This window comes from Propithecus coquereli, unplaced genomic scaffold (genome assembly GCF_000956105.1).
Source record: "Propithecus coquereli isolate 6110/MARCELLA unplaced genomic scaffold, Pcoq_1.0 Scaffold166, whole genome shotgun sequence".
Lineage (NCBI taxonomy): Eukaryota > Metazoa > Chordata > Mammalia > Primates > Indriidae > Propithecus > Propithecus coquereli.
In genome coordinates, this window is record NW_012141191.1 from 3,708,832 (window position 1) to 3,725,078 (window position 16,247).

At 46.7% G+C, this 16,247-nt stretch overlaps 1 protein-coding gene across 1 annotated transcript in view; it reads left to right on the top strand.

The window, feature by feature from the left end:
- The window catches only part of APBA1 (amyloid beta (A4) precursor protein-binding, family A, member 1), a 203,418-nt gene that overhangs the window by 140,817 nt on the left and 46,354 nt on the right, over positions 1-16,247 (top strand). The window contains exon 2 of the mRNA XM_012641600.1: positions 367-1,630. Coding sequence (XP_012497054.1) covers positions 437-1,630 — 1,194 coding nt within the window. The 5' untranslated portion in view covers positions 367-436. The remainder of the gene's footprint in view (positions 1-366; positions 1,631-16,247) is intronic.

Genomic DNA, 16,247 nt, shown 5'->3' on the forward strand with positions numbered 1-16,247 from the left:
GGAAAATGTGCCAGTTGACCCATTCAGTTTAGTAGTACTCTTTATTCATACGCAGCAGAAACGGAACCTGAATGGTATGCACGGGGGAGAATAAAACGTTCATGAGGCTCTCCATCCGTGGGGTGGGGAAGGGAGAAAGCCAATAAGCAATTAAACAAGTAGATATGTAATTATAAATTATGGTGCGTGCTATGAAGCAAATGAGCTATGTATGTGCTGTCAGATTGAGTTTAAATTTGCAGTCACTTTTTAATTGACCCAGATTCAAAAGGGATCAATAGCAGCTGTTTTTATGGCTATCTTGGTACTCTCCTCCTCACTACAGTATGAACCACGTAATAGCCTCTCCTCTTCTTGTTTTCCCAGCCCAGTGGAGCAAAATGAGAGCGCAGTGAGCCGGGCCCAGCCTCTCTCCCAGCCGTCCCCGACGCCCACCATGAACCACTTGGAGGGGTCCGCGGAGGTGGAGGTGACCGACGAGGCGGCAGGTGGGGAGGTGAACGAGTCGGTGGAGGCCGACCTGGAGCACCCAGAGGTGGAGGAGGAGCAGCAGCAGCAGCCACAGCAGCAGCACAGTGTGGGCCGCCACCAGCGCGGGCGCGCCATCGAGGATCTCCGCGCCCAGCTCGGGCAGGAGGAGGAGGAGCGCGGGGAGTGCCTGGCGCGCTCGGCCAGCACGGAGAGCGGCTTCCACAACCACACGGACACCGCCGAGGGCGACGTGATCGCCGCGGCCCGCGACGGCTACGATGCGGAGCGCGCACAGGACCCCGAGGACGAGAGCGCATACGCCGTGCAGTACCGGCCTGAGGCCGAGGAGTACACGGAGCAGGCGGAGGCCGAGCACGCCGAGGCCACGCACCGCCGCGCGCTGCCCAACCACCTGCACTTCCACTCGCTGGAGCACGAGGAGGCCATGAATGCGGCCTACTCGGGCTACGTCTACACGCACCGCCTCTTCCACCGCGGCGAGGACGAGCCCTACGCCGAGCCCTATGCCGACTACGGCGGCCTCCAGGAGCACGTGTATGAGGAGATCGGGGACGCGCCAGAGCTGGACGCGCGCGACGGCCTGCGGCTCTACGAGCAGGAGCGGGACGAGGCGGCCGCGTACCGCCAGGAGGCCCTCGGCGCGCGGCTGCACCACTACGACGAGCGCTCGGATGGCGAGTCCGACAGCCCCGAGAAGGAGGCGGAGTTCGCGCCCTACCCGCGCATGGACAGCTATGAGCAGGAGGAGGACATCGACCAGATCGTGGCCGAGGTCAAGCAGAGCATGAGCTCGCAGAGCCTGGACAAGGCGGCCGAGGACATGCCCGAGGCCGAGCAGGACCTGGAGCGCGCCCCCACCCCAGGTGGGGATCGCCCCGACAGCCCCGGGCTGCAGGGCCCCGCGCAGCGGGCGCTGGGCCCCGTGGGCGGCGGCGAGGCGGGGCAGCGGTACAGCAAGGAGAAGAGGGATGCCATCTCGCTGGCCATCAAGGACATCAAGGAGGCCATCGAGGAGGTGAAAACCAGGACCATCCGTTCGCCTTACACCCCCGACGAGCCCAAAGAGCCCATCTGGGTCATGCGCCAGGACATTAGTCCCACCAGGGACTGTGACGACCAGAGGCCGATGGACGGAGATGTAAGTCTGTGAGGGTTCGGGCTTGCTCAGCGCCACGCGCGGCCGGGCGGGGAGACAGCGCTCTGTGGCCTTGCGTGGCATTGGGAAACGACTTTATAGGATAAATGGTCTGTGGGGACGCTAAGAACCTTTCCACCGTTAGCCTTAGAAACAGCCTGCACCTAAGCTCCCGTGAGTGAAACACCAGCGGGAGGGAGTGTTGAATGCGCTCATCAGACCCTTAGCGGGATGCTGCGAATAGGTGGTTCCCACGCTGTGCCTGGGATTTGCTAAGAAACGGATTCCCGGGCACACCATCCCCCACCCCTCGGTTTCTGATTCAGAAGGTCTAGGATGAAGCCCGAGAATTGGTATTTCTAATGTTAATAAAAATCAAGTCCGGGCTGAGTAAGGAGAGACTTTATTGGAAAGGATTTATTGCAAAGGGGAGAAAGATACTATTCCATTAAGGGGAGGGCTATTGCCATAGGAGAACCTCTGACCATAAGATCTGCAAGTGCCTGTAGGGTTAGGCAAACGGTTTTTTTTTTTTTTCTATAGGAAGGAGTAGCCAAGGCTAGAAAGAACAGGATGTGAGGAAGTGGGATGAAAAGGATGTGAGCTGAACGCATTAAGACTTTAATCCTAGGAGTGGTTGTATGCTGACCAGAGTTCATGCACTTAGGGGAAGGAGAGAAGCTTAAGCAAAGCTTGGTTAACAAGCAGTTCAGCTAATCATGTATGAAGCAAAGAATGGGAATTTAGAGGGTCTGTGTCTGGCTTTGTCACAGGTAAACAAGGGGGCATCTTTGAGACTTAGTAATGTGGGCAAGGGGGTTTCCTTGCTGTAAGCCATTTCCCAGGACACAAAAGAGTGAGGAAATTTCTTAACCTTCCCTGTGTTTCCAGTTTGCAGAGCTCAGGTAAAGTTCAACATTATCACTAACAAGTTCCCAAGTGATGCTGCTGGTCCCAGGACCACAGTTAGAGAACCACTGCCTTAAAGTAATCTCTTAAAGGTGGGATAGGCGGTTTAGGATTTCTCTTTGGGAAATGAAATCCTTCTGAGCCTTTTCCTGCCAGGGGTTTCTGCAGGTTTTTTTTTTTTTTTCACCCACCCTGTGCCTCATCGTGAGTTTCATAGGTGCTTAATTTTCACTTCTGGTCATACTAGGGCATCTTTCCCGCTTTACAAAAGACGTGTTTTCAGTTTTAAACCAAATTGTGTTTCATTGTGAAGAGTAACACAAAGCTATTGATGCCATTGTTGACATTTTGTTTTCCATTTTTGAAATACCTAAGAAATTTGATAACATAGCCAGCCTAGGTGTCACAATCTGTTCAAAATAAATTAAGAAGACTCACCTTTGTTCCTGCTACCTTGCTGTAAAGATTCTCTTTCTGCTCTCTCACTTTTCCATTCTCTTGAATAATTTTTAAGCAATTTCATTTAAAAATGGATCTTGGAGTAAGAGAGCGTCAAGAGGTTAAAATCAATTTCATTTAATTCTGCATTTTATGATTGCACCAGGCTGTTTCTCAATATATATCTTTTGGAGTGAGAAACTGTTATTGTAAGCTATTTGTTCATGTTCCTTGTACATAGGACTATGCAGGTCAGAGAGGTAGCATTAACCTCTTCTTTTAGTAATAGTCAACATTTGCTGTCAGCTGATTAAACTGCTGTCACCTTTAAGGAAAGGTTGGAAACCAATAGGCCAGGGAAGTCTCCCCAGCAAGGGGGCAGCATTGGGTTTGTTAGTTCAGACTTGCCCTGTAGTTCTCCTCTGTTTTCTAGGCTTCTAATTCAATGAAAAACAGGTGCACTCACATGCAGAATTCTCCTTGACTTCCAGCTGTCTCCAAGTTCCTCCTCGCTAAGAGGGACTGCAGCGTTTTGCAAATGAGGTGGAAATGAAGCAGGTTTTCAAAAGTAGGGAGCTGGCAAGAGGCCGGTTTTTATATCCTTTTAGAAACTTGGAAAGCCATCAGAGGAAAAGCTACAGGAGCGATTTGGTCCAGATGCTGGCCTCTTCCTTCAGCTTTCTCAGGTGTATCAGCTCCTTGAAATGACCTGCTTAACCACATTGCAGCCTCACGATGAGCCCATAGCACAGCCATGGTAGGGCCAGGAGCTGGCTTTTATTCATTGAACTTGGAGAACAACTTAATCTCTTGCATGATGTTTCATTCAAAAGGTAGAATTAATTATAGAACACTGAAGCATACTTTAGGAGCCCACACTGTCAGAAATCCAGCTTGATGCTAAGAAATCAGCAGGTAGGGTTTACTGGGTTATGAATAGTTAATACAAAGCAAAACCAAAAACCTGTGTTTTAAAATACTCCACCAGTCATTTTTAAGCCATTTGAATTTGTGGGTTGTATTTCATCTGTCATGCCATATTTATAGGAAAGACCTTCATTTGCTATCCCTTTGCTTTGATGATATCATGGGAGGGGAGGAATATATATATGTTCTGTTTATTTCCACCTCAGCATCAAAAAATATTTACTGAACACTCATTCTCCATGTATTCTGTTACAAAAAGGGAAAGGTGCTGTTAAAAGCAGTGTGGTCTGAAGTTGTCTGGGAAGTACTTATTAAAGATGCAAGTTACTGCCCTTCCTTTCCAAACCGGAATACCTGATATGGGGCCTAGTGATCTGTCTTTTTGTTATGTTTTGTAAATTCTCCCTGAGATTCTTAAGCACATGAAAGGTTGAGAACAACTGATTTAAAGGAAAAAAAAAAGTATTATCCGGGCAATTTCCCCATGTAAGGGCTGGTGGATTTGAGACTTAACTAAATCTTTTATTAGCATAAATACAGTTTTAACAAAAGGATTTGTCCCGCTGTGATTATCGTCAGCAGACCTGCAGAAGTGGCTCTGGAATTCTTATTATAAAAGCAGTACATTCTCAAAATGGCAAGATCAGAAACTGCAGTGAAGCAAGTAAGGAAATAAAAGACACCTGTATTACCACTCACCAGAGATCACTGCTAATATCTAAGTCTGCTTTTAACACTACTTTTAATTCCCCCAGAACTTCTGCACCTTACACTTGGAGCAAACTGGCATATCTTTGCTGGTGGGTTGTACAGAATGAGAAAATAAAATCGTTCATCCGTAAGAATGTACCAAACACAGATGCTCTGCACTGAGAGAAAATAATTGTTTCCTAAAAATTTCTAGGACAAATTAGGATGCATAAGGATTTTAAAAAAGAAAAAAAATTAAATTAAATAAAAGTTTGAAGAAATACTTATGTGTTTTGCCTTCTACGAAGGAGTTTCACTTTTCCAGGTGTATGTTTGATAACTGTCTCCCAATCCCCATCTTGAAATGTATTGATAATGACTGACCAATTCCACAAGGCCACAGCCTACTGATCTCTTCAGGCAGCAGACTCATTCTAAGTAGACAGCAAAATCAAAATCACGGTAGGCTCAGAGATTGATATTAGCAAGCACACAGTGGCAATGCGGGGGGGGGTTGGCTACTTTGAGTGGTGTGTTATGCAGCTTGAAATGGCATTTATCTCTGTTCCCTCCTAAAACTCCAATAAAGTGACAGTAAAATAATATAAAGCACAAAGACTGAGAGAGGAAATAGCAGCAGATAAGAACAACAAAATTTTGGAACACCAAAGTGGTGACTGGCTGTGGTAAAGGTATTTCCAGTTGCTCCCAGTGCTCCCAGTATTTCCCAGTGCTCCAGTATTTCCAGTGCTCCCAGTATTTCCAGTTCTACTCTGTCTTCAAACACAGGAAGGATTGCACTTCCTCATCCCCTAGAAGTTAGGCGTGGCCAGTGAAATGTGAGCACTGAAGTGTGTTGCTTCTAAGTGGGAGTAGCTAAGGCCACATTTTCTTCCCCCATGGAAACAAACCCCTCATGTTAAGATGGCGGCATCACAAGATGGCGGCGCCTCTGTCAGCACAGGTGCTGCCTGACCACGATGAGCAGGGTGCCCTGCTGAGCTGTGCAGGACTTGCGCTGTAAGAGAAGAATCAACCTTCGCTGTTTTAGGCCACAGGGATTTTGGGGTGGTTTGTTACAGCATAGCCTGGTCAATCCTGAATAATACATAGATGAAGTTTCTGTTTTCTCTCTTCCACCAAGTGTTTGTGAGGATTTGTGCTATAGACCACCCCCCAGAAAGGCTTCGGAATTTGAGACACCAGATAGCTCAGGTGGCAGGAATATGGGGGTGTGGTTGAAGAAATAAGAAGATTATTTGAAGGGCTGTCAGAGAAGACATGAGATTTCCTGATACCTTGTCCAGCCTGTGCAGGCAGGTGACTTCTCCTCCCCAAAAAGGATGGGAGGCTTCTATAAGGAAAGGGTGAATCAGAGAAGCGCTGAAACTGGGGCCACTAGCTGCAGTTAGAAATGGGAACAGTGGGCCTACGAAGCAGTGAGATCCCAAGGATGCCTTAGAATTCTTAGCGGTCAAGCTTAGAACCCAACCCACCAGGACCCCCAGTCCCCAGCAGGTTAGAGATTCCTCTCTGAGGAGACAAGCCCAAAAGAAAATACCTACAGATATTGATGTTTGGGGGTTCTCTGGCACAACACCTGGGTCCTCACCTGATCACCCCATAATAAAGGCTCCTGCCACTCATGATCTTCCAGTAGGCTTTTTGGGGACCCACTCTTAAAATATGAATGAATAGCAAGGAGCACCAGACGTTTGAAGAATATGTCTAACATGAGAGACAAATACATAGCGCAAATGCAAAAAGACACTTGGAGAAATAAAGGCAGTGCTCAAAGCAGGAAACTATAAAACATTTGTAATCAATATCCTCAAAAAGTAGGAGAAGATAAGGGAGCAATTAAATTGGAATAGGATGCCATTTGGAAAAAAGAACATTCTAAAACAAAGGAACTCTTAAACTAAATAATATGGCAGCAGAAATTAAAAAGAGAAAAAAAACACTTTAGTAGGAAGGTTAGAAGACAAAGTTGAAATCTTCAAGGCAATAGAACAATTATGGTAAAAGAATGGAAAGCAGTAGGAACATAGATAAAATGGAGGGAGATTATGAAAGATTGTGTCTTAGAGCCAAGGAACATGCAAATATCAAGATTAAAAGATTCTACTGGATACCTGTCCAGAACAATGAAATAAAAAAGACCCATAGAAACTTCAGAACAGAAGGGAGAAAGAGAAGATCCTACAGGCTTTCAGAGAAGTAAAAACAGGTTACAGATGATCAGGAATCACAGTCGTGATGGACTTCCAGCAACGCTGGAAACTGGGGGACCTTCCCCCAGGCTGATTTCCAGTTCACTGTGAAGGTAGAATAAAGATGTTTGCGGACATGGAGGATCCCAGAAAACTGACCTCCATGCACCCTTTCTCAGGAACTACTAGAAGGTTGCTTTCCCCAAATGGAAGCATAAATCAAGAACAAAGATGTGAGATCAGGAAACGAGGGATCCAACACAGGAATGCAGTAAGGGGAATCTCCAGGTGATGAGAAGGAGATCCCAGGATGACATCTGTGTAGGCCAAGGTAGCCACCAGTCCCGCGTGGACCAGAGCTTGGAGGGCTCTGGTTAGGTTTCTAGAAAGAGTGGAACTGAGAGATTTCCTGATATGCTTGTACTGACAGATGGTTTTAGGAAAGTTTGGCATAGATTATTGTTTAGTACATAGAGGACTAAGCAAATGGAAAAACAACTCAATTATTTACCTCAGTAAAAACAATTGTTATACAGGCAAGAAATGCAATAATAATATTCCTGTGGCTCAGCAGGGAAGAGCATGTGTATAATCTTCAGAATGCAAACACTGAATATTAACCAAAAATTGTAATTTTGAGAGGACGAGGTTATATGTAGTATAAAAGAGGTAAATCTTTATTGTTTATAGTAGAAGCCAAGAAATAATGTCTAAATTGACAAATCAAGGCAAGGCAGTATAGACATAGTATTTATGAATATGGAAGTAAACACCAGAAGAAAGTGTTAGAAGAGTTGGGAGGGGGACTATGGCGTGGGGAAGGAGAGAGAAAAAGACTTCAGTTTTTGCTATAAGCTGTATAGAATTGTTTGACTTTTAAAACTATATTCATGTATTTCTTTGCCTTAAATGAAAAATATGAAAGAGTTGGAAGCATTCTTCAGAGATCTCCCATTGCACAAAGGGATCATCTCATTGTTACTGTTTTCTTAGAAAAATAGAGATGGGCAAACACTTCTGTGCATTATGTGTACAATTTATAGGAAATAACCGCTTTATTAAAACTATGTTATGTGGTAAGATAAGTGTACTAAGGTTTTCATTGGAATTTCATGCAGCATTTGTGTTAAGCATGAACACTCCCATTTGGCTTACATGATACACGTAAGAGTAGAGAAATAAAAAGTAGGTCAAGGTGGGGGCTGTATTACTTATGGTGAAGAACACTAATTGGTAAGTGGATTTACACTTGACAGTGAAAATGCTGAAGAGTTCAGGAGCTGTGGGCCTGATAGTGCGCTTAGTTTGGAAAGTTCAGAAACCACAGAACATTTGTAGGAAGGAGAGCAGCAAGAATACTAACTGCAGTGGGAGTGAAGCTTGCTGGGGTGAAGCGTGGATGCATTCATTTCTCCCCAGGTCTGTGTACTTAAGTAGGTTAATGGTCCTTTTTTTAAGAGAAAGAGTCTCACTCTGTCATCCAGGCTGGAGTGCAGTGGCACAATCATAGCTTACTGCAGGCTTGAACTCCTGGGCTCAAGTGATCCTCCCACCTCAGGCTCCCAAGTAGCTGGGGCTACAGACCTGAACCACCAAGCCCCGCTAATTTTTTTTTTTTTTTTAATTTTTTGTAGAGATGAAGTCTCACTATGTTGCTCAGGCTAGTCTTGAACTCCTGCCTCCAGTGATCCTCCTGCCTTGGCCTCCCAAAGTGCTAGGATTACAGGCGTGAGCTACCACGCCCAGCTGTGGTCCCTACTTTAAAAGTGAAATGTTTCTGAGATACCTCTTTTAACCAGTGTGCATTTCATGGCCCGTTCTGCTTAGGGTCTGCAGTAAAGTGTCATATCCCTGCCAACTGGGAGTCATGTTCTAAGTAATAGAACTTAGTTGTCAATAACAGCGGCAACAAGATGAGGCATTTTTCTATGAACTGTGAGGACCTGGTGTGGACGGGGTAATTTTTTTTTTAAGATGTAATGATCCTACTGTTAATGGAAAGGCTTGACCTTGAAATCCCATTTGAAGAACAGATGATTCACTTCAATCATGAAAAAGACAACAGGAGTCAAGAGAAGGCTTGCCTTTGCTCTTTCCTCCTGAATTTGAAATGTTATCTCCAATTATTTTAACTCACCTTTAGGGTTTCTCCTGCCACTTCAGCTCCAGGCCAGCCCTGTCGCCTGTCAGGGTGTCCCTGCTCACATCAGACTATCACATATCAGAATCACCTGAGCAAACCTTGTCGGTGATCTGCACACCAGACGGCAAGGTCTCCAATTACTTTGTGCTCTGTACAATAAAAGAAAGTGATGGGCAAGATTGATTTTTTAAACCCCCGGGCTCCAATTTTTTCTCTTCCCCTGACCCCTCTCTCAAGAGGAATCTTTCTCAACTCTTTAATGGATTGTCTCACCAGTTCGTATGTGAAACTGCCAAGAAATGATGGGACAAACAACAGGGAAGGGGATGGGCAATTTTAGCCAGAGAGAATTTTGTTGTCACTCTCCAGTTAGATGTCAGCACACAGGGCCGCAGTTTGGGTGTCCAACATGCTCACTTAATAAGTGGGGGATCGAGAAACGCCTAGAAGTCTTTAGAAAACTTGTGTCCTCCCCGCCAACTGTGCGCTCTCGGCATTTTCTGTTGTAAGTAGGCTGGGGCTGTGAAGGGGCAGAAGAGAGGGTGCAGGGAGAGGAACAGATATATCATGGATAATGGGATGCCATATGGAACCCAGTCATGTGCTGGGGCCCTTGTAGTCCTGGGGAGTTATGAAATGTGATTTCTTTGTAAACATGATCATCTTTAAAATAAAAAATGCCAAATCTCCTTCTCTTACCCAAACGGGCCTCCACTCCACACTTGTTACCACATTGGCTCCCACCTCTAATCCAGATGTCATCGCCATTCAGTAAAGTCAAGGCTTCACTCTTTGAACCTAAAGAGTCCAGGATTCCAAACTTCCTGATTAGGATCTCTGGAGGTTGGATCTTGGCATAGGTATTCCTGAGGCCTGGTTGAATTAGCAATGACCAACTTAAACTGTGGACTACGGTTTAACACTTAATTCTTTAGCATCTTATTTTCTGCTTTTCCCATATGTATTAGCCTGTTGCCTCTGTAATTCACTGTCGGCCTTCCAAGGACGAAAGCAGTGTCTCATCCTACTTTTCTATCTCTCTCAGAGAAAGTCTCACAAATTGGATGCTCAGTATCCATTCCATGTAACTCTTTGCCTTGCAGTTAACCTGCTACAATTACCTTGAGTCGGTCACTTGCTTTCCTCCTAGGCTTCCGCTTCCTCATCAGTAAAGTGAGTTATCAGATTTATTTCCCAGGGCGACTATGAGAAAAAGATGGTTTTGCACATATTGAGTCCTCTATGGACATGTGAAATAAGAATCACAGTTTGGTGGTTGTCACCTTAGGAAGTCAAGGCCTGCTTAACATTTAGGGTTGGCCATTGGCAAACTGAACTAGCAGGTGGCCTTTAGCACCCCTTCGTCACCCTCCCTGGGCTGGTGCTTCCTCTCTGCTGCCCCCGCCACTCAGATCTCACTGGGCTGCCCATCCTCGGGTCACTCCGATGACCCGAGTTCTTGGCTTCTACCTTAAGCAGCAGTATATCGTCAGCCTTTTTGTCCAGGGTTGGTCTGATTAAGTCAAACTAAACTGCTAATTAGTGATAGAGGCAACATGCACTGCCCCTTTGGGATAACGTTTACCTTTTATTGGCATCCCGCTCCTGATCCCAGAGACCAAGGAGAAAGTGTTTTGAGGCAGGAAACCATTTCAGCACTGACAGTTCTTAGTCAGAAACCAGCCACTCCCTTGCTGAGAGGGAGGTATCATCAAAAGCTTGGGAAGTGAGGGCTTGGTGTGAACACCTGCCCTGATCATAAGCACTTTTGTGCCCACCTTTTTTTTAAAAAAAAATTTTGAGAAAGATGATGTAACAAGGGTAGATAGCACCCTGGCTTTATCTAGGGCTTGAGTTAACCGATGTCACCCCTGCCCTGCCCCGAATTCAGTTCGCTGCCAACATGGATTTTTTTCCCACCGTTGCTAGGAGACTATTGAGCAAGGTCAACAGCACATGCTAATTCATTAAGACTTGTTAGCAGCATCTTATCCCGTTGACCTTGCGGTTATCAAGCTTACGAGGGCAAGTGAAAAGAACTGTCTTGCTGCAGAACAAGTCCGTTTTTGTGACGGATTCTTGTTAGGGTATTCTGAACTAAGAGGTTCCTCTTGCTGAGTCACACCTCCTCACAGAGCTCTGGCCGGCCACAAGTTTTCTAGGATCTGGATAGCAAGGGATGGAGTTGAAATGGGATCTGAAGTCAAGTAGACAGAATTTAGGATGAATACGTGTTCTGTTGGAGCCCGATTTCCCCGAGTGGGTCAATTCCTGGCTGGAATGTGATGTAGTCTTGGAGAGGCGGAGGGTGGTGCTAGGATATTTAGCTCCCATGTGTCTCCACTTGTGGCCTGAAGAGGACTAGACTCCAAGCAGCCTTATCTCAGATTGTTCTCCTCACCTGCTATGAAAGAGTATACATCCCAGTGTTGGCTCTAAAACCAAATTTGTTCTCTTATATGGTTTAGGCTGTTTAGAAAAAAGGGGCTGACCAGCCCTCCAGGTCAACATCCCAGAAACTTATCCAGAAGCACAACCTTAGAACCAAAGCATTCACTGCCAGGCCAGCAAAAATGGGACCCAGTGTATTATACCAAGCAGACCTCAGAAAAGTATGGGAAACCTCTCCTTAGGCAAGTGAATGATATCGAAAGAATAAACGTGTGCTCAACCGTCTTTCATGCAAAGTGCTGTAAAGCAGCAGCCCCCAACTTTTTTGGTACCAGGGGCAGGTTTCATGGAAGACAATTTTTCCATAGACTAGGGGTGGGGGTAGGGGGGTGTGGTGCGGGGCTCAGGTGGATGATGTGCGGCCACAGAACAGTAACGGGCCACAGCCAGGGGTTGGGGACTGCAGCCATAAAGTGATTCAATTGAGCTTTTTTTTTTTTCTTAGAGAAAAAGCTTCAATCTGTCACCCATGCTGGACTGCAATGGCATGATCGAGCCACCATGCCCAGTCAAATTGAGCTGTTACAGTTGTTCCCCTGCTAACACTTTTGGGTTTAATTGAGCACCAGATACCTGTAGGAATAAGAAATAGCAGCTGGCCACAAAGCTATGCTATTTCTCATTTTGCCATTGAACTAGAGAGAGTTGTGACTACTGTCCCTAGTCAAAAATTGAAAGTGCCTCTTACAATTTATCACCCACTCATTCAATAAATATGTTTTAGTTCCTTTTATAGATCAGGCTCTGTGCAGGACCCCAGGGATACAGCAGCCACAGAGGCTCTGCTGGAGCAGAGTGTCCAGTCTCCTCTAGGCCAGTCCTTTGCTGGCGCCCAGCCGGACCTCCGAGCCTCCTGCCCTGGAGGCTGCCTTCTGAATCTTTACTTGGTGTCTTATCTGTCTACTGCTGCATAACAAATTGCCCCGACACTTAGTGGCAGAAAACAACCCAGGTTGATTATCTCACACTTTATCTCCTTTAGGGTCTCTCAGAGGCTGCAGTCATCTCAAAGCTGTCCTGAGGAAAGATCTGCTCCCAAGCTCACATGCTTACGAGCAGGATTCAGCTCCCCTCGGGTAGTTGGACTGAGGGCCTCAGTTCCCCCCCTGACTGTTGGCCAGAGGCATCATCAGTTCTTTGCCACGTGGTCCCTCTGCCACATGGCAGCTTGCTTAATAAATTATGCAAGATGAGAGGGCCATACAGCCTGACAGCAAGATGGAAGGCACAGTCTTTAACCTAATCACAGTGACATCCCATCAGCTTTGCAGTATTTGGTTGCTTAGAGTAAGTCACTAACTCACACTCCCTCCCCAGGGAAGGCATTACAAAGGGTCTGAATACCAGGAGGTGGAGCTCTCTGAGGGCCATCTGAGAGGTCTGCCTACCACATCTGGTGTCTGTCATTATCTATGCCAGCAAAGAGCTGCTGGGCCCTACCCTCCCCCACTGACCTTGTCAGCCAGTCCCAACCCCTGGGCTGCACTTGTTTTGTTGTCTAGCAGAGAGTAGGCAGATCTGCAGATCCCGGAGTGACCACTGCAGCGTAAAACCAAAGTGGTGTAAAAGAGAAGGAGTGTGAGAGCCCCACAGAACTGGGCAGTGGCTGTGGCAGAGAAGGCCAGGGCTAGGGAGGGCTGTGGAAACGGGAGAGAAGGGGTGTTGTTCTGCAGGAACAAGCTTGTCCAGGGGGCTTGTTCATAAAGAGAGGGATTTCAGCTTTATCCTCAAGGGACTGCTGTTGCCAAAAGCAATGGCTATAAAGATGCTCATATAAGTTAAGGCAGAGCTTTGCAATCAGGATGCGGATGGTCCCCCTGGACTTTGGGGATGGGGTGACCTGGACCTCCAGGCGTGTTGCCTTCACTGCTGCACAGCCTCATTCAGGGCTCCAGGTCCTCTCCAGTTGACTCAGTGTCTTGTACGAATATTATTTCTCTGTGTGCCATGACTCGACAAGGTTGGCAAGCACAGAGTTAAGGGGTCTTGTTGCTGCAGGGTGTACAGGAGAGAACGGGCCTCCGGGCTGGCTGTCGTCCCAGGGCCTTGGTTTCTCCCTTGGGTGTGGCGTGAGGATCCTATTCTTTAAGCTCCCGTCTCAGCTGCCTTCTCTCTGCTGGTGAAGTTTTCCATCACAGATGCCATCCATTATTGATGAGGCATGGAGAAGGTGGTCGTGAATAATTAAACAGGTTTCAGGTGCAGGATGAACATTAAAGGGAAGAAACAATGAAAACAAAAGAGCCCGGGAAGGAGTTCTGAGTTCTGTTGCGCTAATAGGACGCTCTATGTACGTGCGTTCTATAGCTTTCCGGAAGGCCTAGCAGTTTTCTTTGAGTCTGTCTAGCAATTTTTAAGTCTCGTGTGTGCTGGTTGTTCTCTGGCTAATAACTGAAAAAGTTACAGGCTTTCCATGGCAGCAGTGGAGACTCTTAGAGGCTTCAGCCTCCCTGTCCTGGGCCGTTCATAAATCCAAACAAATGCAATTTTCCAGACTGATAGTGGGGAAAATGGCTTCACCATGAGCTGGGGAGAGTTAAATGGCAGGGAGTGTTTAGTCTGGACACTTGAGAATCAACACCCAAAGATTTTTCTCTTTTATGGAAAGAAGAAAGTGTTTTGTGAGATGCCCAGTGCTGTAAACTAGGAAGAAATACCTTCTTCAAGGCTCACAGTTTTGAAAGGGCTTTCTTGAATGGTGGCTGACAGCTCCAGGACTTGCATCAGACTGATGCTGGTGATAGTAGGTGCAATCCGACTGCCAGCAGGAGTGGTCAGAAACACCAGAACAACAAGGAGAGAGTAGGGAATGCCTGAGTACACCCTCTCTGGCCCTGTTTCCCACGTGGTCTTCTACCTGCGGAACCCCACTGCTGTCTCTGTGTGCATGAGCTCCCTGCGGCTCAGTTCTACCCATGCTTGTCTTGACCCTCCTCTGATCTGCTCTGGTCCAGCTCTTCAACCCAATTTGGGATTATCTGTTGGTTTGGTTCCAGCCATGCTGGCTGTGGAGGCAGCTCTTATCTGCGTTGGTGCAGCTGGCTTGCCATGTCCCTGTATTCACACTGTAGTGTGAGGCTGCCAGAGGCACTCAGTAAACGTGACAAGGTATCCTGTGCTCCAGAGAGAGGCCCGGGCCCTGGCTGGCCACAGCATTCTTCAGGCTCTCGCCACATGCCCAGGTGCATCTGACGCCGGTCCTAGGAGAAAGTCTTTTTCCCCAACTCCCACCCCTTTCTTCCACATGAGTGGGATGCTTTTTCACAGGTTCTATAAATGTAGCAGGGTTTGGAGTGTGTGAAAGTTTCTGGTAGCACCTCGGAGCCAAGTTTATTTTCCCCAGAAATAGTAGGTGCCACTGCCAGGGGGTAGGCGGCTCCTTGTCAAAAGCATCAGCTGATGATGCTCCACCAGTGACACACGACTTCCCCAGGCCACTCGGGCACCAAGGGGTTAGTGCAGAGGGGTTGGACACCCAGGGAGGTGGTCACATCTCCTGTTACCAGTTGCATGATTGACGTGGGCATCTAACACCACTGGAAACAATCCACCAAACGGGCACCGAGGTCAGGAGTCAGCCTCAGCTTGCAAGTGCATGCACTAGCGCTGGCCCTGCTGCCCAGACTGCACCCAGAAAGATGGAGAACTTTTGGATGTACCAATTTGAGTGTCACGAAGAAGAGGTAGGTGGGTCCTCAGGCTTCAAAATGACATTTGGCCACTTTGCTTTTGGTTCTCTTAACCTCGGCCTGTCAGATTGTGAGTTGTTCTCCGTGTTTCCCTGGACAGTAGGAGTAACTAGGCACAGCAGGAATAGATGGGGAGCATGGCATGCCCCAGGATGGCAGGAAATGTAATCAGGTTTGCCTGTAGCTTGGAAGTCCAAGATGGCCAGGAGAGAGAAAAGGCTGATCGCGTACTTAGAAAGGGTGTTTGGAAGGGTGTTGTGCCGGTTGTGTGTCCCTATCAGCGCTGCATTCTGATTCTCCACGTTCTAATAAATGAGTCACTTTGAGCAGTGTAGCCTCTGGTTTCCATGCTCTGTGTTATGTCTTTTGTTTCTGTGATGTTAATAACAACGAACCAAGATTAGTACCTTGCACACGAAGAGCCACTTTGCTGACAAATGAGGTAATAGGTATAATGTAGCCTTGTACAGTGCCTGGCACACATTATGCCTTCTGTAAATGGTCACCGTCACTGTTCTTAGCATGTAATGTGTTATTACAGCAAATTCTGTGTTGTAAGCTGCTCTTAGTACACATTAAAAGTGGCTTTGGTTTTTCCTCCCACTGAGCTCAGGGCCTATGTCCTGGGAATGCAAGTGTGAGAACACAATCAAGGGATGCATGGACTTAAATGGGGAAGTGAATAAAGGGCTTGTTCATTTGCCCAGATTGTACTGCATTCCAAATAAAAACAGTGAGACTGTTGCAAAGGGAGAAAGGATAACCTTTGTTTAGAGATTAGCTTTATCAGATAAGTTGTTTCACTCTTACACTGATGACTCTGGTTTATAGATAATTGGTTAATTTTTTTGCCTTTGAGAGCATGGCTTTAGGAATTCTTTGATGCTGATAATAAGAATTATTTCTGTGGCCCCAATGATGAAATCGCCTCTGTTTGAGATTTCAGCTGTGCAAGGCTCTCTAAGGTGCCAGGTGGTCCAGGTCTTTACCCTCTAGTTTTAACATGGTTTTAGCTGACCTGGGGCTGGGAACAGAAGGGCTTTGCCTATTGGAAAATAGAGAACAGAAATGGTTGGAATGTTTTAACTGACAGTTATCTCAAAATGTTCCATTGGTATTAATTGAATCCATTATAAATGTGTATATAAAATACTTCATTA